Below are 25,958 nucleotides of genomic sequence, written 5' to 3'. Positions count from 1 at the left end.
TTCATTCAACAAAACTACTTGCCATTGGTGCTGATCTAATTGGGTAGCCAAAAAGGACGATAAATCTGCACAAAAAATTAATTTGAGATGAATCATAGACCTAAATGTGAAGGTTAAAGCAATCCAGTTCCTAGAAGAAAATAAAGGTGATGATACTTACTGGCCTTATACCAGACAAAGGTTTGTTAAACAGGACATAGAAAGCTCTAGTCATAAAAAAATAAGATGAATGAAGTAGACTTCTTTAATCTGAAGAATTTCTGTTTGTCAAAAGATAACATTCAGAGAATGAAAAGAAAGTCACAGACTGAGAGAAGATATGTGTAATGCATATATTGGGTAAAGAACTCACCCAGAATATGTAAAGAACTCTTACAGATCACTAAGATAGACAACTCTTTACAAATAGGCAAAAGACTTGGACAGACACTTCACTGAAAGGGTATCACATGGCCAGTAAGCACATAAAAAGTTGCTCAACATCACTAATCATCAGATAAATGTATATTTAAATCACAATGAAATACACACCCGCTTTTTTGAATTGAAGAGACTGACGATACCAACACTGGCAAAGATGTGGAGGGCAACTGACAGTGTCTTATCACTGGTTGGAATGCAAATTATTATATCACTTCAGGAAACTATTTGGCAGTATATTTAAAGCTTAACATGTATATATTCTGTGATTTTGCAATTCCAATCCTGAATATAAATCCAACATAAAAGGCATGTATATGTAGGCCCGACGGTACAAAGTTTCAGTTATGCTGGATGGATAAGTTCTGAGGACCCAAGGTACAGCATGGTGACTATAATTAATAATACTATATTATGTGCTTGAAATTTGCAAAGAGAGTTGATTTTAAGCACTCTCACTACACACACACACACACACACACACACACACACAAAGTAACTAGGTGAAGTGATGGCTGTGTTAATTAGGTTGGTTATGGTAACCATATCACAATGTATATGTATATCAAAACATCATGTAATTCACTTTAAATATATACAATTCTTCTTTGTCAACTATATCTCAAGGAAGCTAGAAAAACGTGATAGTTTGTAGCAACTTCATTCATGATAGACAAAAATGTGATGCAACCCAAACATCCACTAGGAGAATGAGTATATAAATTCTGAATATTTATATAAGTAAGTAATATACAGCAATGGAAAAGAACGAATCATAGTCACATGCAACAAAATGGATGACTATTACACGGGGCGCCTGGGGGGCTCAGCCGGTTAAGCATCTAACTTCAGCTCAGGTCATGATCTTGCAGTTCGTGCATTCGAGCCTCATGTCAGGCTCTGTGCTGACAGCTCAGAGCCTGGAGCCTGCTTCGGATTCTGTGTCTCCCTCTCTCTCTCTCTGCCCTTCCCCCACTCGTGCTCTGTCTCTCTTTCTCTCAAAAGTAAATAAACATTAAAAAAAGTTTTTAAATGGATGAATATTACAGACACACTGCTGAGTGAAAGAAGCCAGACACAAAAATGTGCATACATGTAATTCATCCACATCAAGTTCAAACACTGGAAAACTAATCTATGGTGATAGAGGTTACAATAGTGTTACCTCTCGTGGGACACTGAATGGGAAGGGTCACTAGAAAGCTGGAGATATTCTACATCTTGATCTGGTTGGTAGCCCCATGAGAGAACACATATGTAGAAATTCATCATTGTGTACACACCAGCTTTGTGCACGATACTGAATTTTTATACCTCGAAAAGTGAAAAAAAAAATCAGACCATATATCGGGATTTCATGTCCAACAATGGAGTCACTGTGACTGTCCCTAAAAGCATGCATACTGATACTCTATCGTATTAACATTGCAGGAGACCTCCCCTCCCCCCATTCGAGTGCTCTTGAGATATTGGGAGACGTTGATATTTCAGGTAGGGATGGAAGGGGAGGGATAGGGAAATACTGCATCTGGGAAGTAATCTTTTTCTCCACCACTCAGTAGAAGACGAGTACAAGCTCAATAAATGTTTATTGACAAACAACATGAGGTGCTGTTTGATATAAACAACATCTACCACACGCTTTACAACAGAGGCTGCCACTAACAGGTTTCTATGTTCTTCTTTAATACTTAAGTAAACTCAGAAAGCTGTTAGTCCCGTCATACAGGTGAAGAAACAGATTAATGGAGGGTTGGTTAACTTTGTTGCCAAAAGCCTTACAGATATAGGTGGTGAGTGCAGATCCCAACCCAGACTGCTCTGAATTTAGAAGCTGGACTCTACACCGCTGGCTATGGAACGAGTGGATGGTGTCCAAGCCCCGCTTGCAATGTTATATAACATACAAGGCATTTCGAGCAGGGCCCAAGCTGTCGCGGTTGCCAGGCTTGGCGACCAATTCCTCGAGGCCCGCAGGCCCACTAACCGCGCACAGGTGGTAACTAAACTAAGCCAGAGAACCAATGGCGCCAGCCCTTCCCCCCCCCCCCCCCATGGCTTCCAGGCAATTTGCTCAGGGCAAAGGGAAGCTGCTCCCCCGGCCCAGAAACGCTATGTTTTTTTTTTCCACTTCAAAACACACGCCAGAGGTAGGCGTAGGAGTTTCACTCCCCACTCCTGGAGAGAGAGAGAACCAACGCGAAAATCCTCAGAAAAGCAAGAGAAAAAGAGGCCTGAAAGAGGCCTGAGAGGGAGTGGAGCAGGACGGAGATGGGAAAAGCCTGGGAGGAAGAGTTCTATGGTAGCAGGAGCAGCAAAGAGCATGGTGGAAAGTAGAAGGAGAGTCTCGGTAACTCCGAAGTTAAGGGGGCGTCAACCCGGGCGCCCTGTGTTGCGCCTGCGCAGTGCTACCTCCTTCAGCACCCCGCCCCTTCCCGCCGCCGAAGATTTACTGGTCTCCCGGCAACCATTCACCCGAGGAGCCAATCAGAGGGCAGCTTTCGCCCTGCCCTCGCCGTCAGCGCCCAGGCGGAAGGACCCCGTGGGCTCGGCTCCGCCCCCCCCCCCCCGCCCCTCGCTCCCCCGGGAGGGCAGGCTCAGGGGCGGGGGTGGGGGCGGGGGTAGCCTGCGGAGGCGTGGCCAGGCCGTATAAGAACGGAGGGGGCGGCGGCAAGACCGCTCACTCGGTGCCGCTGCTTGGGGGCTGTAGTGACCGCGCCGCTCCTGCTGGGGGCTGCCCTCGCCAAGGACCTACCTCTGTCGTCTCCTCTTCCGCCGCCCAGGTGAGTCCCCGGCCCCCTCCCCTGAAGGTGCGAGGAAGGGGCGGCCCCAGAGAACCGCGCGCTCCGCCTTCGGGGGGGGGGGGTCTGTCCCCGCCGAGCGGAGCTCTCAAGTCTTCCCAGAGCCTGGTGGGGGCGCGGGAGCCGGAGGGGAGGTGCAGACAGGTGCCGGGCCCCTCCGGCTCCTGCGACAGCACACCTCCCCCGCCCCCCCGCCCCGTGAGGACCAGTCGAGACGCCCCGAGAGGGAGCTACAACTTTCCAGAGACTTCGGCCGGGGCTTGGCAAACTTCGGCGAGTTCCTGCTCCGCGCGTCCCGCGGGCGGGGCGGCCGAAGAGTGGGCGATGGGGCCCTGCAGCTCCGTCCCGGCCCGACGGCGCCCCCGCCGCCCCCGCCGCCCCCGCCCCGCCTGCGCTCCCGCGGGCACGCACGCCGCCGCCGGCCGGCCGAGCGCGAATTCGAACACGGCGGTTTTGGGAGGCGCAGTTGGAGACGCAGCGGTCAGGGGCTCGTCTCCGGCCGGCGAGGGGAGGGGCGCTGCCCCGGCTCGGCGCCAAGCCCCGGGGTTTGAGACCAGGGCAGAGATCCCTAACTTTCCGTGGACTCACACTAGGCTGCGGACACCGTGAGCCGCAAAGTGGTCCAAGCGAGTGACTTCTGCGCTGCGCTTCTCCTGGAAACTTCTCGGGAATACGGGGTCTGTGCCCTGCCTGGTCCCTCCCCTTTTAGGAATGAAACTTGCTTACCCGTGTAGACTGAAAGCCTGACAGTGAGTTGACTCGGCTGGCCAGCGGTGCGGCCGCCGCGGGAGGCTGCCCCAGATCGCAGAGGTGGGAGGAGAGTCAGAGGAGGGTTGTGAACTCGACCGCTGTGGGTTGGGAGGCTGTACGCCTAAACACAGAACGCAGGTGGGAGAGAAAACAAAACTGCGCTACCTCGCAGGGAGGGAGAACTTCCCGGAGAAGAGCCTGGGAAGTTTCCCTGGAGGACTCGCCGGCTCACCCATCCTCGAGAACCAACCGATAAGGCTGGACCCCGGAGGAGGGATCAGCTGTGTCCCCTCCCCCCCCCTTTTTTTTTTGTCTGGAGGAAGGTTTCTGCACGGCTGGCAAAGCCCTTGTCTTAGGTGGCGACCTGCTGCCTTTTTAAACTTTTTTTTAATTTTTTTTATGGAGTTATAGTATGCAAGCAATGGAGTGCTTTAAAGTGCACTACTGCAGTCAGCGTTTATGCAGACTGTTGTAATCATTTGTATTGTGACGGTTGATATTCGGGCTATTTGGTAGGTGGGTTAGGAACCTGAACCTCCTCAGGAAAAAAAAGATTATTAAATCCTTCTAAAGTAGACTCCTGGCTTGGCCCAGCTGCCCTCCAAGGGGGTGGGGTGATGAGAGTGGCCATTGTTGGCTACACTAACCTTTCCACGGGAGTAACTTGGCAAAGAAGCCGGCAAGGAAGCAAGCCAGGCAGCCTGGGGCGCTGCGGGTGGGGGCGGGGTGAGGTAGGAGCGCTTACCAAGAATTGTGCTGTGTCTTAAATCCCCAAAGGTATTTTTGAGGGAGTGAGACCCACACGTGAGACCCTGCCATTGAAGGGGGTGCGGTGTGGACTGGAGAATGCTGACTTTTCTCTTCGCTTTCAGGGAGGCGGTCTGAGCTGTACCAGCAGGGGTTCTGTCCTTTGACATTCTTGTTTGTGAAGATGGAAACCTTAATATCTCTGGAGTCAAGCTTTTACTTGAGATAACTGAAACCTTGTGTCTTAAGGTATACGCATATCTTTAGTGTTCGTTTATTCTCATCTCAATAAGGAGTTTTTAGAAAGAAGGTTTTGGTAGATTGTATACAGTCGTTCAGGTAGCTGTAGGGAGAGCCCCATAACATAACATGAACATTAAAAACAAACAAACAAAAAAACAAAGTTTTTTTTCTCCGCCAGGAGGCCTCTCAATCGTTACCCAAAACAAAGGTCCCTAGTTTCAGAACAGGGTATACACAGAGCCGACAGCAGCACTCTATGTTGAGTTTCTTCCACAATACCTACCTTGTATCCAGAGATTAAGTTGGGGTACCTCTGAGGGGAACGACTTGGATCTTGCCCGTTTGTCAGAATGAGTGTGATTTAGTTGAGCACCCGTGGTTCTCCCTCCTTGGTTTCCTCAGCTGTACTGTGAGTACAAGTAGCTCACGAAATCCCCTCCTGAGTTACAGCACCCCTCACCCCTGCTTTTCCCAATAGGCCCCACTTGGCCTCCATCCCTCAGGGTTCAAGGCCAGGGCAAATTGTGCACATCTTGCACTACCCATCAAAGAACAGAGAAGTCCTCGTACTTCTGAAAGCCCAGAGAACCGCCTAGCAATGAAGATAACTTAGCGTGGACTGGGGTGCCCTTGTTCTTCCAGTGCCTGCAATCAGACACATTTGATACAAAGTTAGAAAACGACATGATTTTTTAAAACTGCTCAAGTAAGTGGTACCTTGCCTTCATCTTGGAGATGTTGGCGCAGGGGGGCAGTCACCAAAGAGTGACCAGCCAAGGGCTCCGAATGGATGTGGCAAACCTTTATTGTGTTACCAGGAGATGTTGTGGAAGCCCAAGACTAGTTTGATGAGTTAAGTTAAACTTGTTGTGTTGGGTTTCTTGGTCTCACAACAGGTGTGTGTGTTGTGTGTGTGTGTGTGTGTGTGTGTGTGTGTGTGTGTGTGTGTGTTTAGGGGTTCAAGGGAAGTAATATGGAGTCCAAGGTGTTACTTGGGATAAAACATTATGTTGGTTAGATAAGGTTCGTTGCTTTTTTGTGATGTCACTGACAGTATAGAAAAATGTGTTCTGCCATCTTGGTGTTTTGACTGTAGCCTACCAAGTTGGCATATGCTATATTATGTATGATGAAGCAGCCACCTCTGTGTCTAAAGAAATGTTCATGTGTTTGAAGAAAACAGATACAGCGGTAGTGCTGATCTCCTGTGATGCTTCTAAGACTTCTGGTCTCAAGCCTTTTTATCCTTTTACTGCATGTATGATAAGGAGGCTCTTATTTGGAATCTAAATGGTTTAGAGGAAGCATCTTTGTATAACCCAGCTATGTAAGAAAAAGCCTCAGGAATTGTTTAGAATCAGTGGATTTTGTACAGCTGGCCCCTGTAGCCTCTCCTAGAACTGTTTGCAGAACTTTTTGGAATAACAGGAAAAAGCTAATATGAAGATACACTTGCTGATTTTAAGTAACTCCGTGTAGCCTATGTTTTAGTCGTAGAGCCTTGCGGAGTCTCGGTCCCCGAACTGCATCAAGTGTTTATTTCTTGGATAACAGTGATTGAGCCAGTAAGTAGTTAAACGCTCCCCAGGCCGCAGTGTATGCCAGGTGCTGCAGGGGCCAAGGCAGCGATAGGTGAAAAGGCCTGGGGAGGTGTTCTGGAGAATGCAGGAGGAGCTGGGTTGGCTTCAGAAGGTCTGGGCACTTGGTTTTTGCTCGATTGTCTTTGCCGCTGGCTTGTGAGCCCCAGGAAGGCGGGGGTCTGTGCTCACTGCTGAATCCCCAGCACCTAGAGCCGGGCCTGGTGCACAGACAGTGCTCCTGTTAATTGGATACAGTGCTCTGCTAGCATTCAGCTGCCATTGCTCTCAGAGAGGGAAGTGCACTTTAGGTAGATATCCTTTTGGTGGGTTAAGGTGCCGGAAGCTTTTTGGGTTGGATGCTTCCAGCCTAAAGTGCCGGGTGGCGTCTGGGCCTTTTTCTGAATGGTGGCCTCAGTTGGCCGGGCTTGGAGCTGAAGGGCAGGGACTACCAATTGGCCAGCAGCTGAAATCCCTTAAGCTGAGCTCCGGACCTGCTCTCTCCCGGCACTTCCCCTCCTACCCATCCACCCCAACCCCAGCCTCACATGGCTCGCTCAGCCTTTCTCTCTCCAGTTCACTAGGCTGCTAGTTCTGCTGACCTTTTATCTTTTTAACTTTTTGTTTCCCACTGCCGTCACTGACCTGGTTCGGGGCCCTGTAGACAGCGACTCCGTGAGAGCAGTAGTGAGCCTCTCTGGCCAGTCGCACATCCCATGCCCCTCAAACACCACCTGAAGGACTCCCAGGAACTGCCCATCCCTCTGGATGCTGAGTTCCTTTTCAGGACCTGTACCCTTCTGACCTTCTGTCTATTCTCCACTTCCCTTGGATGAGTCTTCCTAACTGCCCTCCCTTGCCTCACAGAATTCATACTCAGCTGCTTGAACAACTCAGTCTCACCAAACTACATTTTTAGCCAGCTTTAGACCCTTCTGAGAGGCTCTGATGTTACCCCGCCTGAGGGTCCTCATATCTCATTACTCGCCTCTTCTGTACTTTACCGGATGAACACACAAAGTCCATAACTGTCTCCCTATTCACTCTCGGAGGACCCATTTTGAGAAGAAAACTCTCCATGAATCTCGAACCACTCCCACCCCCTCACGTTGCCATACGTCTCTCTCCCCTGGCTTAGCCCTTGCGAGAGTGGGAGAAAGGGTAATCCTCCACCTTGCCTGGCTGTCTACACCCCACCCCCAAACACATCCCTGACCGGTGCTCGTGGTGGTTGGGGAGGTGGGCATCGCAGCCAGCTGACCGTGCGTGGTCTCGGCCGGTTGTGGCCTTCACGTGGAGTAACTGTAAGGTGGCTGCGGTGGGAAGAGTGCAGATGCAGGGGGAGACACGAAGTGGACACTAAGTGAGCACCTGCCACGTGTCCAGGCACTGGTGGCCACTTGTCCCCAGGCTGGGAGCGAGCGCTGCTGCGGTCTCCGGTGCCCAGGCCTCTCGTGCTCTTTGGTCTTCCCTCCCCCCGGCCTCTGAGGCTGCATTGACTTGTGACAGTGCTCAAGTTTGGGTCCTGGCTGTGCCTTTCCTGCTTCAGGCCTCCGTTTCTTCGTTGTATGAGGGTGGTAGACCAGTGCCGTCCAGTAGAAATAGGAGAGCCACAGTTAAGTTTTTAGAAGTCCTCAAAAAGCTAAAATAGGTGAAAAGAGTTTTAATAATTTTACCCATCATGGGTTAAAGAGGCCCCCCCATGTCCTTAAGATGGGTCCAAGCCACGATGTTATTTGTGATCTTGTAATGCCATGGAAATGTCATGGCAAATGGTGACATCTCCATATGAAATCAACATAAAGAATATAAATGAGATTTTACTCTTTTTTTTTTTTTTTTCCTCATACTGAGTCCTTGAAATCCAGGGTGTATTTTAGATTCCCAGCATGTCTCAAAGTGGACTTGTCCCATTTCAAGTGCTCAAGGGCCACATGAGGCTTGTGGATACGGTATTGAGCAGCATGGGTCCACACCAGCTGTCCAGTGTCTCCCTCTCAAATTCAGATTCTGCATGAGTGGGAGCCAAGAGGTAGCAACAGCAAGTTATGGAAGAAGAGTGTGAGCTAGGCTGTGAGCACCACAAGGGCAGGGGTCTTTGTCTCTTGCTTACCAGTGAACTGATTGTAAACTCCTGGAACGGCGATTGGAACATAGTAAGCCCTCAGATACTGGGAAGAACGAAGGGAAATGCGGTCATCGTGGCCAACTTACTGCTACCCATTTACCCTGGGAGTCAGTCCTGAGACTAAAACACAGGATATTTGATTTCTAGCCCAGTGCTCATTCTTCCATTTTTTGGTGGTTTCTTAGAGAATAATTACAAGGAAATAGAATTTCAAAGAACTGCAGAGGAAATCTGACACTGGCAGGGGACCAGGACTCCACCCGTTTATCAACAATTAAGATTTATCAATGACCAAAATTTGAAAATGCAAGAGGAAGTAACTTTCAAGCAAGGGGTGTCTATGAGTTGCCAAATGACACCAACACATGACTCGGTAAATGCTAGCTTAACCATCCTAGTGGGCCGTATTCGTGGCATGCAAAGCTCCACACATGTAGGGATACCAAATTCAAGGTGGCTTGGCTGCCTCAGGTGCAGTTGGTACAGGAGTAGGTACCACCCCATGGTCTTCTCCTTCACTTTAATGCATCCCTCCATCCCCCATGCTGCCCATCCACCTAAGTTTCCATTCTTCACACATTTTTAAGGCCAGAGGGACCCTTGAGCCTGGTGATGTTACACTCAGGCTGCTGCTGTGCTCAGACCTGGAGGTCAGGTGTCTGCTACAGGGACGGGTCTGTGCAAGACCGAAACCTGGATCGATTGTGCATAATTAGTATCCTCACAGGCATGGAAGCCAGCTCACACTCAGACATATGTGAATGGGGCGTGTGTATGTGTCTAAAGTATGATAAGTGCTACACTCGAGCTTGTCCCTTTCCTGATAAGGCTCAGGGATGCTGCTAGTGACGGGACAGCAAACTGAGGCCCTCCTTCTGGAAACCTGACAACTGTTCAAAGTTCTAAGCTGGAGAGTCAGGTGGGATGCAACCCTTGATAGACCCCAGAGGCCAGCAGCCCTTGGACCCTGTGGACTGTATGTAAACTTGCTCATTCTTGTGGTAAACAGCCTCCAAGGAGTCCTTCTATTTTCTCAGTATAGTCAATCTCTAAAATGGTGGGGCCAGCTCTGGAGATCTCTTTAAATGAGTCAGACCAGTAGCCTCTCTGATTTAGAAAGAGGCAATTGGTAGGAGGAAGTGGGGCGCCAAGCTGAACAGGGATTATTTCCAGTTCGAGTGGTGTGCGTAGGGCGTAATATTGCTGACACCTTGGAAAAATCATGACTCCTATGCTCAGCTTCCACGTAAAGATGTCTGTGTTCTGTCCTTGTGAATGTTTACATCTGTGATGCCTTCGGCGTATTCCTTCAAGCACTCCCAACTGTGGTGTCCCAACTGTCTGGGCCCATGTTTTGATTCCATCTTGCTCTGTTTTGCAGCCACAGCGTGAGTTCTCCCAGCGTTATCTCTCCAGCCACACTTGCTTACGCGTCCTATTTTGAAAGACGGGCTAGTGCCTTCCGCGTGGAGTCTTCTGAGGGCGGGTGTCTGTGGACAGAGCCCGATCTCTGATACCCACTAGGACCGTATGCTGGCAGAGATGGGAGGAACTTGTGAGGGCCTCCCCCAACCCCCAAACTCAAAGCTCAGAGCAAAGCTGGGGTCACTGGGGTCTGTGGCCCACTTCTGCTCCCGTCCAGGACACCCCATTTCCTTCAGCTCAGGCAGCACCCCTGTTGCCATGGGAATCACGCCAAATTTTTTGGCTGTAGTACACGACGGTGTTGAATGGCTGAGAGGGTGCTGATAACCCTGAGAAAATAGATTGAGACGCCCGGCTGAATGTGACCAAGCTAAGAGTGAGAACAGACCATCTGCACGATGGGCTGTGTCACCGACTTAGAAACATCTTCTCTGGTCACAGTTCTGTGGCACAGGGTGGTTGTTTGTTTGTGGGTGTTTTGAGTGGGCAACTGTAAAAATAACTTCTTAGAAAAAGCTAACACAATATATTTTATTGTCCTTTTAATAAACAAGGCATTATATGGTTCTCCTGCTTTGGGCTGCCTACTAATGTGAAGTCTTACTTCGTGTACGTTTACATTAAGCACCGATGTGCCTCTCGGTTGTCTGTAACATTGTGTTTGGGGCAGAGGGGTCAGAACATGGCCCCCTCCCTGGTGGTGAGGGGCTGGCGGCTGGCAGACACGGGCTTCTTCGGGCTGCCCCCTGGGCCTTGGTAACTCCTGGCCTTCACGAGACATTCAAGGATTAAGGGAGGATTTCTCTTCAGAAAAAAGAATCTACTTTGGCCCTGGTTTTTTCCCTTTCTGCCCGCTGATCTGCTGTATTTATCAAGTCCACGGTCATGCAGAGTGCCCAGCTTTTTTCTCTCGAGGGCATAGGAACCTCAAGGGCCAAACTCTGTGCAGTTGGGAAAAGTAACAGGTGTGCAGGCTCAGTTTCAGCACGTGTGTGTTCGTTAGTCTGTTCCAGGCTGTTTTGTGTTCAGTTCTGTTCCAGCTCTCCTTCCCCAGGTAGCCCGAGGGGTTCCCATCACTTCTTGCAAACTTACCTACCTTCTCTCTGCAGCTCCAGTTGGGTTGTCAGTTCCTGGGATCTGAGAAAATGGCCCTCTTGTCTTCAGAGTGTCCTGTTCTGTGGCTTTATCAGTAGATCGACACTGCTGACCTTCTAGCCAGCAGAGCGCGTCCTGCAGCTGTCCCTGAGCCCTCTGCGAGCCACAGCCTCGTGGCCTGGCTGGCATCGGGGAGCCCCCTCAACGTGCGGAACGAGGCCTTCACCTCACAGCCATTGCTCCTTTGAAACAAACCTGAGCACCATGATTACCATTTTTATCCATAATTACCTTCAATTCTGGTGGCTCCAGCCAGGCTGCATGCCTCCCCGAATCCAGGGTGATCTTGAGGGAGAGGGTCTCTGTACTGACAGCTGTTAGGTAACTCATGCTCTGAGTGTTTCTGCCTTTGCTTCCGGTACCTGCCGTCTGGCCTGCCTCACTCAGGCGCCTCAGCACATCTAGCCAGCTTCCTTCCCACCATCCTATAAAAAGACCTTTGTACCTTTCCCCTCTTGCCTTCTTCTTGCTGCCGTCTACTTTCTACAACTACCTGAGCAACTAGCTTATCTTCAGGGCCCTACCCCAGTCCCAAGACGTGCGCCAAAACCATCCACCTCCTAGGAAACCTCTCAGTGGCTTTTGTGCCACTTCCCGGCAGGGCATCCGTGGACAGTTCACACTTTGTGTAACCTCTTTGTTCCCCAGTCCCCTCACCTGCAAAGTAGGGATAATAGTATCTCCCTTGTAGCCTCGGTGTACGTGTCAGATGATTTGATCCAGACAAAGCTGGATCAGATAGGGTTTGGTGGTTCATGTTAGGGCACCTGGCTCGCCATCTGGTCACATTTGGTGTCTCCAGGCCGTGGCCCTCTCTACATGAAGAGGCCCTGGAGGGCTGTGCACCTGCTAGTCCCGGCTAGGAGCTTCTGAGGAAGTGGTAAGTGGTTTCTGAGTGTGTAGGACTGGTAAGATGTTTCTATTATGAAACAGCTGATGCGTGTCCTCGTTGAGATATCCGATTCCCCACACTGTGGCCAATGAATCACCTTCTCTGGTGCCTCTCTGAAGGGCACTCCTAAACCACCTTGGCGTCCTTGAAGATGAACACCAACTCCTGTCCTTTGCTCAACTGCAGTCTGCTCTAAAGCAGGCAATAAAGGGTGATTGATGCAAGCTTTGCTCTTTTCAGCGTATGTGGTGGACATAAGGTGTCACGGTCCTTTTTTGGATAGGACCAATACGGTCTCTCTTTTAGAAGTGATCGCTGTAGGGGAGCAAGAACTGGTCATCCCAGTGCATCCGTGGGCTTGTAGCATGAGCCTGCTGCCCTGTCCCCACCTCCCACCCTGCCAGCAGCCGGGCGAGCTTGGTGGGAGCCGTTGCCGGTTCCAGGAGTTCGAACCTTAGCTCTGGAGTTGAGGATCTGGAGTCCATTCACTGAATCTTTTCTAATCCTTGTTCCTTAATTTGCACGCAAGGGACATTGGTGGTTTCCTCAGAGTGCTTGTGAGGGTTAACCGGGAGTGGGTGTGAAGTGGTTATACTGAGCACCCTTGGTTTTGCATGCACATCTGCACCTTTGTTTTATAAGGGGAAAGAGGACCAGAGTTGTGGTTCTCATTCACTCAGGTTGCTGAAAGAATTGGTGAGACAGAATATGATGTTGTGTCTTGCATCCTTTTTCACTTCCGCTTAAACTCCAGGTTTTTATATGCAGTGATGCAGTTTCTTTTTCCTTCGTGTCCTCTGTTGGACATTGGAGGGGGAAGAGGCCTGCCGCGGGTGCACGGGTCCCCTCTCAGCCAGGAGCTGGGGACAGCAGGTGTCTTTGTTCTGCACACACACCTCCGGTAGTCTGTCACCAGGCTTGGTCCATTGCCCATGGTTGGGTCTCTGACCTGGAGCTGGAAAGCATTACTAGGAAGGTCCAGGCTTTGGAGGTAACATCCAGTAACAGTGAAAGGAAATGTTGTCATCAAAGGAATGTTGAAATGTGTTTGAGGTCCCTTCGTATCCTTACACCCCAGCAGGGTCAGAGGAAGAGGGCGTTGCTCAGCTCTCTCTGAAGTGGATGGGAGGTCTGCCATAGCCGAGAGCCTCCGTTCACACCTCAGCATTTCCATGAAACCTTTGGGACCATACCTTCTAGAGCTTTTGTGTTAAGTATCGTAGACCAAGACTTAACTACACACTGTCCTTAACTTTGTAGATGTACATCTCCACATGTACCGAGAACTCTCCGGACGGTGTCTGTGCCTAACACCAGGCATAAATAGGACTCAGTGATGATTTGTAAGCCCTTGACCATAAGACCCAGAAGTGTTACACATGCTCTTCTCCAACCTGCCTGCCCATCTGTCCTGCTTGTGCTCTTGAGTCCTCCCCATGCTTTCATAGTCTCCATCGCTCTTGTTTCTGGGATCCAGATAAGCTATAAAGCAGGACTAGAAATACCTAGCTTTCTCTCTCTCTCTCTCTCTCTCTCTCTCTCTCTCCTGTTTTCTTTTCAATTAAGGCCTAATCATAAGTTTTCAGATCAACCTCCCTTTGAGGGCCTCTGTCCCAGGCCATGGGAAAACATGGGTAAATTAGACATGAACTTGTCCTTAGGGAACTTGGTATAATCTTCTTTGGGCTTAGTCGGTCTTTTCCTCTCACCTTTTGCTGTCATTTCTGCAAACGTGCTTTCTTCCAGTGTTCATGTTCCACCTGTCCACTGCAGCCAGATGAGAGAAGAGAAGGGAATTCAGGGCACCTGAGGTAGGTGGTCATCACGAGTCCCACTTTCCAGAAGATTAAGTACTTTGAACTGAGGAGGCAATTGGCCATCCTCACCTGTAAAAAGATGCCTGAATTTCCAAATCAGTGAGAAATCCTGGTTCCCACCTTGCCCAGTTTCTACTGTGCAAAAATACAATAAATCTGCTTCTCAGGCAGTAAGAGGAAAATCATACACTTTAGTTTGAATTTACCAGCCTTCACACTGATTTTTTTTTTCCTAGTCATTATTGTGCTAATTCTGCTGAACAGAATTGGCCTTGAACCTGGGCCTTTCATGAATTGGGAATGTGTGTTTCACAATATCAGGGTTGATTTCAAGTGGTTAATTAAAACTCAAACTGTCGCACTAAGCTCTGGTGCGTTATCTAAGCCCTCAGGGCCTGAAAGTTGGAGGATTTATTCTAGTAATACCAGTGTTCGTTGGAGTAACTAAAAAATATACTTTCGATATTTGAAATTGCTTGGATGGTTGAGAGAAAACAAAGAGTTCCTTTGTAATAATCACCAATAACTTATAATTCGGGGCTCTTCTAATGAGCTAAGTACCAAATATGAATCCAGCCCAAATTTGAGGCTTCGCTCGCTTGAGCTCCTCTGTTCCTGAGTCATGAACACTGGAAGAATTAAGAGCTACACCATAGATTTGTCACTCGCCAGTTGCACAACATGCTTCTATAGGGGCTACTTTTTTCTGAAAGTTAACTCCACTGTTCACACGTGTGTCAGAAGAAGCTGGCATAGAAGATGCCAACCACGACCTCTTAGAGGCCTGGAGAAGTGTTGATTGCATGTAGTAGGGGTCTTCCCGTGGTAGCCAAGCAGTCAACGTAACAGCATCATCAGGGTCGCTATACTATGTCTGAAATGTGAAATAGCAATTCCTACAAAACTACGAAGAACACTTTGGATTACAAACCTGGAATGGCACTAGGTGAGATGGCTTATCCATTATTTTGGAAGTCTGGAGGATTTTTGACAAGCAATGGACATCTTCTTTTGAACAGTAGGGAAAGAGAAACTTGACTAAAAGCCATTCTAGGAGAAAACCAGTCCCTCCTCCCCAGCTCGCACCTAGAGATCAACATTTAAGGCTCAGAGGGGAAGTTTCTATGTGTATTTGATTGGGGCACGTGGACATAGAGACACAGGAAGTGATAGGAAAGGGATGGAAGGAATCAGGCAGCAGGGGAGTGAGCAGGCTCATGGGGGAAAGATTTTAGGAAATGGCTCATGAGATTTTAACAGTTCTCAATTAATACATGGGAAGGTTCTAAATTCAAAAAGGATAAAGTAAGTTTTCTTCGTCTCGTCTCCCAGTCCAGAGGCAGGTTGAACTACTTGTGTTTCCTTCCAGAGGTGTGTATGATTGTACACGCATGGGCTTGTGCTTTTACACACACAGTGTTGGTTTTCTCTGAATAAGTCTCAACTAGAATTTCACATTCATACAGATTGAGCCGTTCTTTGGACAACTGCCATCTAAGTGTATGCTATCGTATACATGCACTAAGTCATTTAACCTTCTGCTGAGGACTCTGTACCTTCATAAATAATTCTCCAGCATCCTTGTTCACCCTCGCAAGCATACCCACAGGATAAGATCAAAAGGACCTAGAAGTAGAATTGGTATGGAGAATACATCCACTTAAAACAGGACATCCACACTGTTCTTCAGAGAGAACTCATGGGCAGGGTGCCCAAAGGTATCTGCTGCTTGATCTCTGCTAACCTGATGGGGAAGGATGATACACTAAAGTTTTAGCACGCCCATCCCTTAACGTGAGGGTGACTGTGTCAGGCATCTGAGTTCGTGCCCTTCGCCCCTTCTTCCATTGGGGTGCCAGTCTTCCTGATATGTAGGAGCTCATCCTTCATTGATGAAACAAGCACTTTGCCTCATCATGCAAATATTTTCCTAGCCTGCTCGTGTGACGTCTTTGTGGTGCTTTTACCATGTAGGTGTTTTTTTGTGTGTATCAGACTTTTGTGACTTTGAGATTTTACATGACTTACAAAGGACTGCCTACTCTGTGTACGTGTATGTAAATTCCATGTTTCCCTAGAACCCGTAAAGTTTCGTCCTCTTGTGCTTAAGTCTAATTCATCCATCCAGATCTTAGTTTGGCACAAGACAAGGAGCCACTTTATTTTTTTTTTTAACCTAGATAACTATCACATGTCTAGACTTTTGCTCTCTACTATTTCTCTCTACGTTTTCTCTCCTGTATCATATGCCAAATCCCTTTATGTGTTGGATTTTATTTCTAGATTTTAAAAATTCTGTTCCATCAGTTTGTCTTTTTGTACCAATACCACATTGTTTCAATTATTGTGGCTTCATAATATCTCTTATGGGGCTAATATGTACATCATTCTTGTTTCTCATAACTTTTCTGGCCATTCATGCCCCTCCTCCCATATGAACCTTACAAATTTTCAATCTAAAACAGATTCTAACTTTGAACCAAGTTTAGAGATTTAAAAATACATGAAAAGTCTCCTGTATATGTCATCCCCTTCCCTCCCCAGTCCCTTCCTGGAGGAGGAATGATGGCTTCCATCAGATTCTCACTGGATTTAGATGTTCCTCCTGTAGGACCACTGTTCTAAAGGTGGCAATAGTCCTGCCTTTAATTTAGAAAAATTTTTCCCCCACAACTCCTTTAAAGAAAACAAAAAAAAAGTATGAGTCAAAAGTCATTCCTATAGTTATTTTCCTCTGCAACATTGAGGTTCTTCCTAGAGGTATCACAATAAATTGTTCCTTCTCTTCCAAGTACTGATTCAACTGCGACTCCTCTGTCACTGTGACTTGTCCTACCTTGTATTGTAAACATGAGACTCAGAATCACAATAACAGGTAATGCACAAGGTAGAGCAAAGTGTGTTTTCATAGGTAGGTCAGCACAGCTGATGGAAATCTGTGTCACCGAATCACAGGTGGCTTAGCGGTGTCTCAAAACAAAGCTAGCACCAGACCTTTCCATGGCCATTTGGACTGAACTGGGCAGCACCCTATGTTGTTAGGCACAGCGTACTAGTCACCGATGCTGATCACTGAGGGGCCACAAAGAACCAAACGTACAGAGAGCTCATTAAAAAGACGCCCCAAATCTGACTTGAAGCCAAGTGCTAGCCACAATAAACATTCAGTGTTTCATCACAAATTTTTATTATCCTTAACCTAGGAGTGCTTTGGTAGAATGATCTAGGTAGTCGAGGGCTTTTTAACGCTGTCCAGACAGGTTTGAAGGGAAACTTTTGTCTGCCCACTGGCAAGTATTCTCCTGTGGCAAGCACAAGAGTGCTCATCCCTAGGTTGGGCTTCCTAGAGCCTGCTTGGATCACGTGACCGCCCCTCCTGTTGCGAGCCAAGCAGATTCGGCCCCTTAACCTACGTAGTGAAGGGAGCCTGTGCTGTGGCTTGAGTGGTGCATGATGGCCAGACTGGACAACTTGCTAGGTCTTGGCTGCATGCCACCTTCCGCCCCTAAATCCCCAGCCCAGAGCCCACATTGCCTTTCTGTCAACTTAGGTCCCCTCCCCATCAGGGAACTCTTCTGTGGCCTTCTTGTCCTCCCCAATCAAGGGACACTCCTTTCTTCTACCTGTACGTTCCATTTTCTTTCTAGCGCATATGGCCCTATATTGCTATGTGGTGTTTGCACCCACCTTCTTCGTGGCCAGCTCCTGGAAAGCCGGTCTCGGTGTGTCCAGTGGTGCCCCCCCAACCGTGAGTGACAACCATCCCACTGACCTGAGCGATTAAGGCGAGGATTCCTGGCACCAGCGCAAGGCTAAAAATCCACATTGGAACCTCAGGACCGTGCATGGTGGGTGTGCACGCAAAGACAGCGGTTTCCAAACCATAAAACCGCAGCAATTGTTGGGATGGGTTTTACGTGTGCCTCGCAAGTCAGGAAGGTGAAGGGGGCAGGAAGACTCTGTGCTCTCACTGAAGTCCAAGGATAGCACCTTGACATTTTGTTTCTGCTCTTACGTCTGTCTAGCTAACATTTGACCCATGTGGATCCCCAAGCACCTTGACTTTCTAATACGGCAGTATTTGTTTTTACATATCAGGATTTCCAGAGATCTGTTGTGTTTCATTTTCTGAAACGTATCACTTAGTCGGAGATTACTTTGGTAACTGCGGTTCTAACAAGTGACGCGTGACGCAGGATGTTTTTCTCCTAGGACTGAGAGCTAACTTCATTCTCCTTGGGTAGCTCTGAGGTACTCGATTTCAACATCCAGTCAGATCACACTGCCCCGAGGAAGTTTTCCCACCTCGCGCAGAGGGCCTCTTAGCTGGCAGAGCTGTTCCTTCACCACGCTGACCCCAGCCTTTGTCGCCAAGAATTTTGTCATTCAGGCCGCTCCTTGGTGTCCTACTCTGGATAACCGAGGTGCTTAACTCTAGGGCAGGCCACTCCCGGAAGTGAAAAGGACATGGGATTCTTGCTCACGAGGTGTCTGTGTCCGTGGTTCCGGCAGGACTGATCCGACTTCCTTTCCTTGGTGTGCAGGCAGCCCAGAGGGGAATCTTCACCTCCTCACGGAGTGCAGGAGGTCTTTCTCTGCGGGGTCTTGTGTTCGAGGTGTGGGGGTTGTAGCTTATTTAGCAGCCAGTTCAAGGTGTAGTCAGTCATGCAAAAGCAGGAGAGGTAATTCTATTAAAAAAAAAAAAAAGGAAGAGTAGCAAATCCTGTAGGCCCTCTACTGAGTCATGCTGTGTTTAGGTCGCTTTGTTTAACGAGTTTGTCCACTTGCCTTGGCACACGCCACCCTCTTGCAGACACACCAGCCAGCCCCACATCAGACAGAGTTCTGAGGTCCTCAGATTTGGGAGAGGGTAGGTTCAGGTGTGTTCTGTCCTCCCTCCGCACAGGCACCACTCCCACATACTTCTCCAGAATATCAGCAACACCCAGCAGTGGGTGCTGATTGTCGCTGTCACGCGGGACGGCGTTCAGAGATCAACCAGCCCCTTCTCTGAGTCCCTCAAGGTGCTGGGCCGCGTAAGAGTGACTCCTAACTCTGCTTCTCACCCCCTCACTTTGCAGTTTCCCTGCAAGAACACCCCCCGAGATGGCAGAGGAGAACAGCAATACCAGGGACTGCCTGTCCTCCAGCGTGCTCAGCTGGGATCAGGTCAGCCGTCTGCATGAGGTCCTGACCGAGGTCGTACCCATCCACGGACGAGGCAACTTTCCGACCTTGGAGATAACTCTGAAGGACATCGTCCAGACCGTGCGCAGCCGGCTGGAGGAGGCGGGCATCAAAGTGCAGGACGTCCGGCTGAACGGCTCTGCGGCTGGCCACGTCTTGGTCAAAGACAACGGCCTGGGTTGCAAAGACCTGGACCTCATCTTTCATGTGGCTCTTCCCACAGAGGCGGAGTTTCAGCTGGTCAGAGATGTGGTGCTGTGCTCCCTCCTGAACTTCCTGCCGGAGGGTGTGAACAAGCTCAAGATCAGCCCGGTCACCCTGAAGGAGGCCTACGTCCAGAAACTGGTGAAGGTCTGCACGGACACGGACCGCTGGAGCCTGATTTCCCTCTCCAACAAGAACGGGAGGAACGTGGAGCTGAAATTCGTCGACTCCATCCGGCGCCAGTTCGAGTTTAGCGTGGACTCTTTTCAGATCATCTTGGATTCGTTGCTCTTTTTCTACGACTGCTCCACTAGCCCCATCTCTGAGCACCTCCACCCCACGGTGATCGGGGAGAGCGTGTACGGGGACTTTGAGGAAGCCTTCGACCACCTGCAGAACAGACTGATCGCCACCAAGAACCCCGAAGAGATCCGGGGCGGGGGGCTGCTCAAGTACAGCAACCTCCTGGTGCGGGACTTCAGGCCCACGGACCAGGAGGAGATCAAAACGTTAGAGCGTTACATGTGCTCCAGGTTTTTCATCGACTTCCCGGACATCCTCGAACAGCAAAGGAAGCTGGAGACCTACCTTCAAAACCACTTTGCCGAGGAAGAGAGGAGCAAGTACGACTACCTCATGATCCTTCGCAGGGTGGTGAACGAGAGCACCGTGTGCCTCATGGGGCACGAGCGGAGGCAGACCCTGAACCTCATCTCCCTCCTGGCCTTGCGCGTGCTGGCAGAACAAAACATCATCCCCAACGCCACCAACGTCACCTGCTACTACCAGCCAGCTCCGTACGTCAGCGACGGCAACTTCAACAACTACTACGTTGCCCACCCCCCAGTTACCTACAGCCAGCCGTACCCTACCTGGCTACCCTGTAACTAACCCTGAGACCTGAGGGTTTCCACAGCGGGGACCCCAATAGGGCAAGGGCTCTCAGGTAGGGGAGCCTCCTTCTAGATGTAGGTGTTTGGCTTTTAAAGGGGAACTCAGCTCTGATTCTGCTTATTTTGTTCTTTGTGCACCCATTGGAATGGGTCTACAGTATATCATGAGCCAACCCTGAAGGGACCCCATCATTCCAGTGCCACTTTGGAAAACGCTATAGGAAGTAGGACCCATCCACATCTTTCCGAGAGAGACACTAACATGTCACGTCTCAAACATCCGCGCGGGAACATTTGGAGCTCTGTGCGCTAATGGAATCTGGGAAAGTTCCTGGGCGGTGTTTCTCACTCGGGCCTACGGTTGGCTCTGTTGGCCCTCACTTGGGGTTCTCAGCTGTTAGGTGAAAGTTGTGGTGATAGTCTATTTTCTTGTACCAATTTTAGCCAGGCAGAAAATGGTGGACATGAGAGTGGTCTCGTGACTGCATTTTTCTGTTCGGGAGACTGAATTGCGTATGTTTATTCCCTGTTAGCAGAGCTGAGGATTTCTTCTCATCAATAAACCAAAGCCGGTAGCTGGAGAATTGAGATCTGGTTGAAAGTGGTTTATGGTTTAGATGTTGTGCTCTCACGAGGATTTGTGAGATATTGCTGAGGGGGGAAAAAAAAAAAGACCTTTGCTTGAAATGTAACTTGAAAACAAAATAAAATGTGGAACATAATGTTAAAAGCAGAATTGTGGTGGGGGTGGGGAGGGGCTGATTGTAAATAGGAAACATGAATGTTCTTTTTCTTTTTTTTTCTTTAAGGAATTCTTATTGAATGACACCTTCCCCCCCCGCCCCCCGCCCGCCCCCAGCAGCTTATCACTTTAGTTTTGCTCTTCCTAAGACGAAGGATTGTCCAGAGTCCTTGCAGTAACTGACGCGAGGGTCTTCCCATGTTTTAATTGGAAACCCATTTTGGTCACATTCCGAGTATGACCAGCTGTTTTTCTCGAGTACCTTGGCTGATTACTTTTTGTTTGTTTTTGTTCTTTACTCAAAAAATAGCGATTTCCCTCCCCGGACTTTTTTGGACAGCAAATGAATTCAGGAATTTCAACAGGGCTGAATGATCTGTGGGACGACCTGCTGTGGTGGGCAGAGTTCTTTGGCTGAAAACTGCTTTGGAATTGAACCTGCCGCCCCTGTGGCGTGCGTGAGGTAGAGGCTTCGCGCTCACTCGGGCCTTGTGTGCGCGGCGTGATTAATTCTGGTGTGTTCTGGGAAGAATGGAGTACATGAAGAACGTCTTCCTTATTCTGGTAGATTTGACCGTACTTGTTTCTTGTCTGCACTTTAGGAGGAAAACAGTGTTAATCTCCAGTCTAAAGCAAGCTCAGTGAATGGGGGCGTTCTGGGCTGCTGCCCTCCCAGTAGATTGTGAGTTTTGAAACTTCTGTGGGATCTCTTAGAAAGCATCACTCTAGGGCACTAAGGGCAAAGGAACTCAGTAGCACCAGCCAGCTTGGTTTATAGAGTGACTTCATCAAATCCACACTCCTGATTTTTCCTTTCTTCCGTGGCCATAGAATTCCCCAGCCCTGAGTGATTGCTTTCCTTTTTTCCTTGCTTTAGGCAGTGAAGTTACCTTACGGCTTAGCAGAAACCGAGTGATTTACCTTTTTCTGAAGATGGTATTTTCAGGGTGTTTTTTTGTTTTTTTGGTTTTTTTTTTGGAATGTGAGATCTTGGTCCTCTTAAAGCAGATTGGTCATGACTGAACCCCGAGGCTTAGCTGGTATCCATGTTGTCCTACGCTAGGTGAATAGAAGCCACTTCTGTGGGCAACCAGCTCCTGCAACCAGCTCCTGTTGCCCTGTGAATCGCAGTCACATTTGAATTCACTGGCTTTGAGTCCAGGCCAGTTCTACACTGAGGGGGGCCCAGCATGCTTCAGGGTTAAAAGGGGGGCAATGAGGACTGAATCCCAACTTTGAAAACTACATGTTCCTCCGTGACATTGAAAGGCTGCCATTGTGGTTGGATGGCAACATCTTTGCACAAAAGTGACAGATATGTTTAACCAGAGCTTTGAGATGTGATGGAGCCATGAACGTAAGCACTTGCTAACAGAAGTCAGTGCTGCTCTACTAGAAGGCTTGACGATCAGGGTGACGAGGCTCCAGATGAAGATAGGATCAGAGAACCACATCAAGTAATTAAATTTCCAGTTTGCCCTTGGAGTTCTTTCTGCTTCTATTTTTTTTGCTATCCGGTACTAGTCCTCCTCTGAGGAGGGAGGGAAGCACAGAAATTGCTAGAAATTTCCAGGTTTGCGCCCCCCACCCCCTGCCCCAGTTCTTTACTACCATTGCACGATGACTATCTTTGGTACAGTCTGCTTACCTGAAGTTTTTGGTCAGCCCAGCTGTCTTGAAGTTTGAAAGGAGACACATGTTCTAGAACCATCGGGGTAAAAAGCCGCACTGACCAAAGCTGCACTTTTAAAACCCCTCCCTGGTCCGGTGGTGTCTCTACCTGTTCTACAAGCTTTGCCAGCCTCAGAATAGACCAGGTAACCTTGAATTTCAGGTGTTTGGAAAGTCCAGCTGAAACCTGCCTTTCACACTGCTCACACAAGCACCAGGTACCCTGAGCTGGTACTGAGACCAGTGGTTCCTCTCTTTTGTGTGTTGAGTAACATGAAACTTGGCAGTGGCTAAGGGCACTAAAGTTCAAGTACAAATTCTAATATAAATCTAAGCAATCCCTTTTTGCTTCAGGACTCCACAGAGTTCTCTGATGCTTTCTGCAAGTACGCAGCTTGTTTTCCTGGCCTGCTGTTTGGAATCCGTTTGAGCAGCAGCGAGATTAAAACAGTACCGTTTCCCCTTGTGTTGGCAGAAAGGCCCAGTCTGAATTCCTGGCCTGGCGCTTCAGTCTCACCCTCAAATTTTACTTTGGCAAGAAGACACGATTCCTCACTCAACTTCAACTCTGAAACTAAACTCTCCGTCACTAACACCTTCACATCAGGGTCCCTGCTAACCGCATGTGGGCTGTATCCTGGCCCACACTTGGGAGCACCTGGCAGCGTGTGGGGCAGGGGGGTGGAGGGGGGGAGTCGGGTAGGAAAGACGCTGGGTCCCTGCTGTGTGCTCACAGATGTGGTTTGGCGGTCAAGCGCCCCCACCCCACCCAGTTTGATTTTTTTTTTTCACCTTGGGGACTTGAGTCACTGTGAGCTGTGTGTGAACCCGCTTTTTGGGGTGACACATTAACAGTCCCATCGCTGATGCCCTGAATCTGCTTGTCCTTCCATGTCCGTGCGAGCACTAGCTGCTTACCTGCATGGTAGGTGAGGGTTTTAACTCGCACTGCTTTGGTGACTTTGAGAAATGGTGCCGCTGAAGAGCAGCTTCCTAACTGTAGGAACACCTCCTTTCTAGTTAACTTCCTGGTACTGGTGCCTTGTTTTACGACGCAGCTAGATTCTGGGCTCAAATGTGTTGATAGCTATCCCTGTGTGGGGAGAGAGCCTGTCGCTCACCGGGGCCGTTATTTCCTGGGTGTCCGACTGGGGCTGTATACCAGGGAGAACCCTTCGGTTGGCTTCTCCGAGGTCAAGAGCTTCCATTTGCCAGGGGTAGATTCGGATCCTTAATCTGGCAGAGACCAGAATGTCACAGCTGGTTTTGGAACCTATTCCAATTCAGCCAATTCCATTCAGAGGACCAAGGGAGGTACGTAGGGAGGATGTATTTTAAACCTGGCAACTTTGCCGGGTTATTTGTGGAGACTCCCCAAGGTGAGGACCAGGAAAGAAAATGTTTTGTGTGTGTGTTTTTTTTTTGTGGGGTTTTTTTTGTTTTTGTTTTGTTTTTGTGAGTTCTAAATCTTGTTTACCTATCACTTTTTCAAAAATAGTTTAAGCGTAAGCTAAAGAAAATGCTTGGAGGTTTGCCTGGGCTGGTGCGAGTTGGTACAAAACTGTCATGTGTGTTTGTATAGGGAGGTGAGAAGACCATCCATTAAAGAGGAAGTCATTAAATAAGATGGATAGGTGGGCGTTTTAAAACTGAAGACATCTGGTCTTTTTTTTTTTTTTTTTGATGGATTAAAAAAATAGCTGTTTCAGGAAAATTAAGAGTTTTTAGCTAGTAATTTCCAAATTGATATAGATGAAAAGTAAGATACTCATTAGACTGAATTGGAAGCTTTTTGTTATTCTGCATTTGCAAAGCCTTCGAAATGTTCATTCTTCAGTGATGCCTAAGATGCGTGAGGTTTCCTCTTTGGTGTGATGGTCACTGACCTCCTTATGTGATGAAGGTGAAATCACTTGTCAATGCAAACTGTATTAGAAGTTAATGAATTAAAGCTTTGAGTTTGAGAAATAAAGATATATTTAAAAAACCCCAAAACCTTGTCGTGCTCATTTCTTTGTGTCTCCTCCACGGTGAGTGAACCTACTAAAGATTTCAGGAAACGTGTTGTGTGATGGCAGGGGGTGGGGCAGTTATGAACACTCTCAGCCTTAGATACTTCTCTGAAAGATGAGGCTTTCTCTCCGGAAGAGGTATGTGCTCACCTTGGGGCCATAAGTCCCTTAATCCTGGGGCTCTCCTCCAAGGTGCCTGAGTGATCTGAGCTTCGTTACCCTAGCTTCTCCGCTAATGCCTACATTCGGTGATTCGGTCCTGGAATCTGCCTTTACTAGCATCTTGTTTGATTCAGTGTTAAAGGCTAGGTTCTCTTGAGCTTGACCTTGACCCCAAACCAAATAAGGGAACCAAAATGACTTAAGCTATACTATATACAATGGCCACCATGGTTTCTTCAGGTTTTTTTGTTTTTTGTTTTTTTTTTTAAAGTACAGAAGTGAACAGTGGTGTTCAAGTGGTAGGTGTTTGGAGGATGTACTGTAGACCTTGCCTGGTAACCAGCTTCCTGAATCTTCTGAGCCAGTTCACAACCCGTGCACCCCCAGCCCTGCCCCTGCCATGACCTCTCTTCTGTGCTGAGTGTAACTCCCATGGTCTTCTCTGTAACTGTCCTCAGAAAACATCCATCTTTGTGTAACATCCTTCCCCAACCTTGTCTTCAACTCTCTTCATGCACCCCTCCTCATCAAACCTCTCGGTCTGAGGATAAGCATTCTCTGGGGTCCGAGGGGTGTGAGGTCCTTCCCCGTCACTTGTCTGGAGTGCATGCTCGGTGGTCTTTCTCCCCTGAAACCCCACTGCCAGCCCACACCATCAGTGTGGCCTCTCCACCTGCTCGCACAGGCTACACTCTGGATCTAGAACTGCTCAGGAAGGTTGGAGGGACTTTGTCTCCTCTCCCCACACCATCACAAGCATTGAGAGCAATACTTTTCCATCTTAGCTGTGCCGAAGAGCCAACTCCGGGATCCTTTCCCTCCTCCTCCACGCCGTGTGTTCCTTCTGAAATGTCCCTCGACTTCTGCCTTTGTGGCAGAAGTGCCTTGAGCCTTTGCCTGGGCCATTTCATATGTCTTGTCGCTTGTCTCCCTTCTGTGTTTCTTCACTCACCCAAGGGCTCTTTCTAAAACAGGTGTGCCTGTGCCCCTCCCCTACGTTCAAACCCGCTTAAGACCCTATCCTGCAAGGGCCAATGTCAGGCTTAAAAACATGAGGAGTCCTGTATGGCCCCAGCCTGCCTTCCCAGCCCCTCACCTCCTCTACTAGGGGGCCTTCTTCCAGGCTCTGGGC

The 25,958-nt window shown here is 48.8% G+C and overlaps 1 protein-coding gene across 4 annotated transcripts; it reads left to right on the top strand.

The window, feature by feature from the left end:
- The first annotated feature begins 3,110 nt into the window (after positions 1-3,110).
- TENT5C (terminal nucleotidyltransferase 5C) lies at positions 3,111-24,647 on the top strand. 4 transcript variants are annotated; one of them, XM_047083570.1, is made up of 3 exons: positions 3,128-3,203; positions 4,844-4,967; positions 19,037-24,647. In XM_047083570.1, exon 3 carries the CDS (start codon positions 19,062-19,064, stop codon positions 20,235-20,237), a length of 1,176 nt encoding a protein of 391 aa, XP_046939526.1. In that variant the 5' UTR covers positions 3,128-3,203; positions 4,844-4,967; positions 19,037-19,061; the 3' UTR covers positions 20,238-24,647. The 4 variants fall into 4 exon arrangements, with proteins under 4 accessions (XP_046939529.1, XP_046939526.1, XP_046939527.1 ...); XM_047083571.1 differs by lacking the exon at positions 3,128-3,203 and adding an exon at positions 3,712-3,898; XM_047083573.1 differs by lacking the exon at positions 4,844-4,967 and having other exon boundaries at positions 3,111-3,203.
- The last annotated feature ends 1,311 nt before the right edge of the window (positions 24,648-25,958 follow it).

This window comes from Lynx rufus, unplaced genomic scaffold (assembly GCF_022079265.1).
Source record: "Lynx rufus isolate CCGP_SWC_20201006 ecotype Redwood Valley unplaced genomic scaffold, mLynRuf1.p SCAF_2, whole genome shotgun sequence".
Taxonomy (NCBI): Eukaryota; Metazoa; Chordata; class Mammalia; order Carnivora; family Felidae; genus Lynx; species Lynx rufus.
Note: the sequence above shows the minus strand (reverse complement) of the source record. Positions and strands in the feature narration are given on the sequence as shown.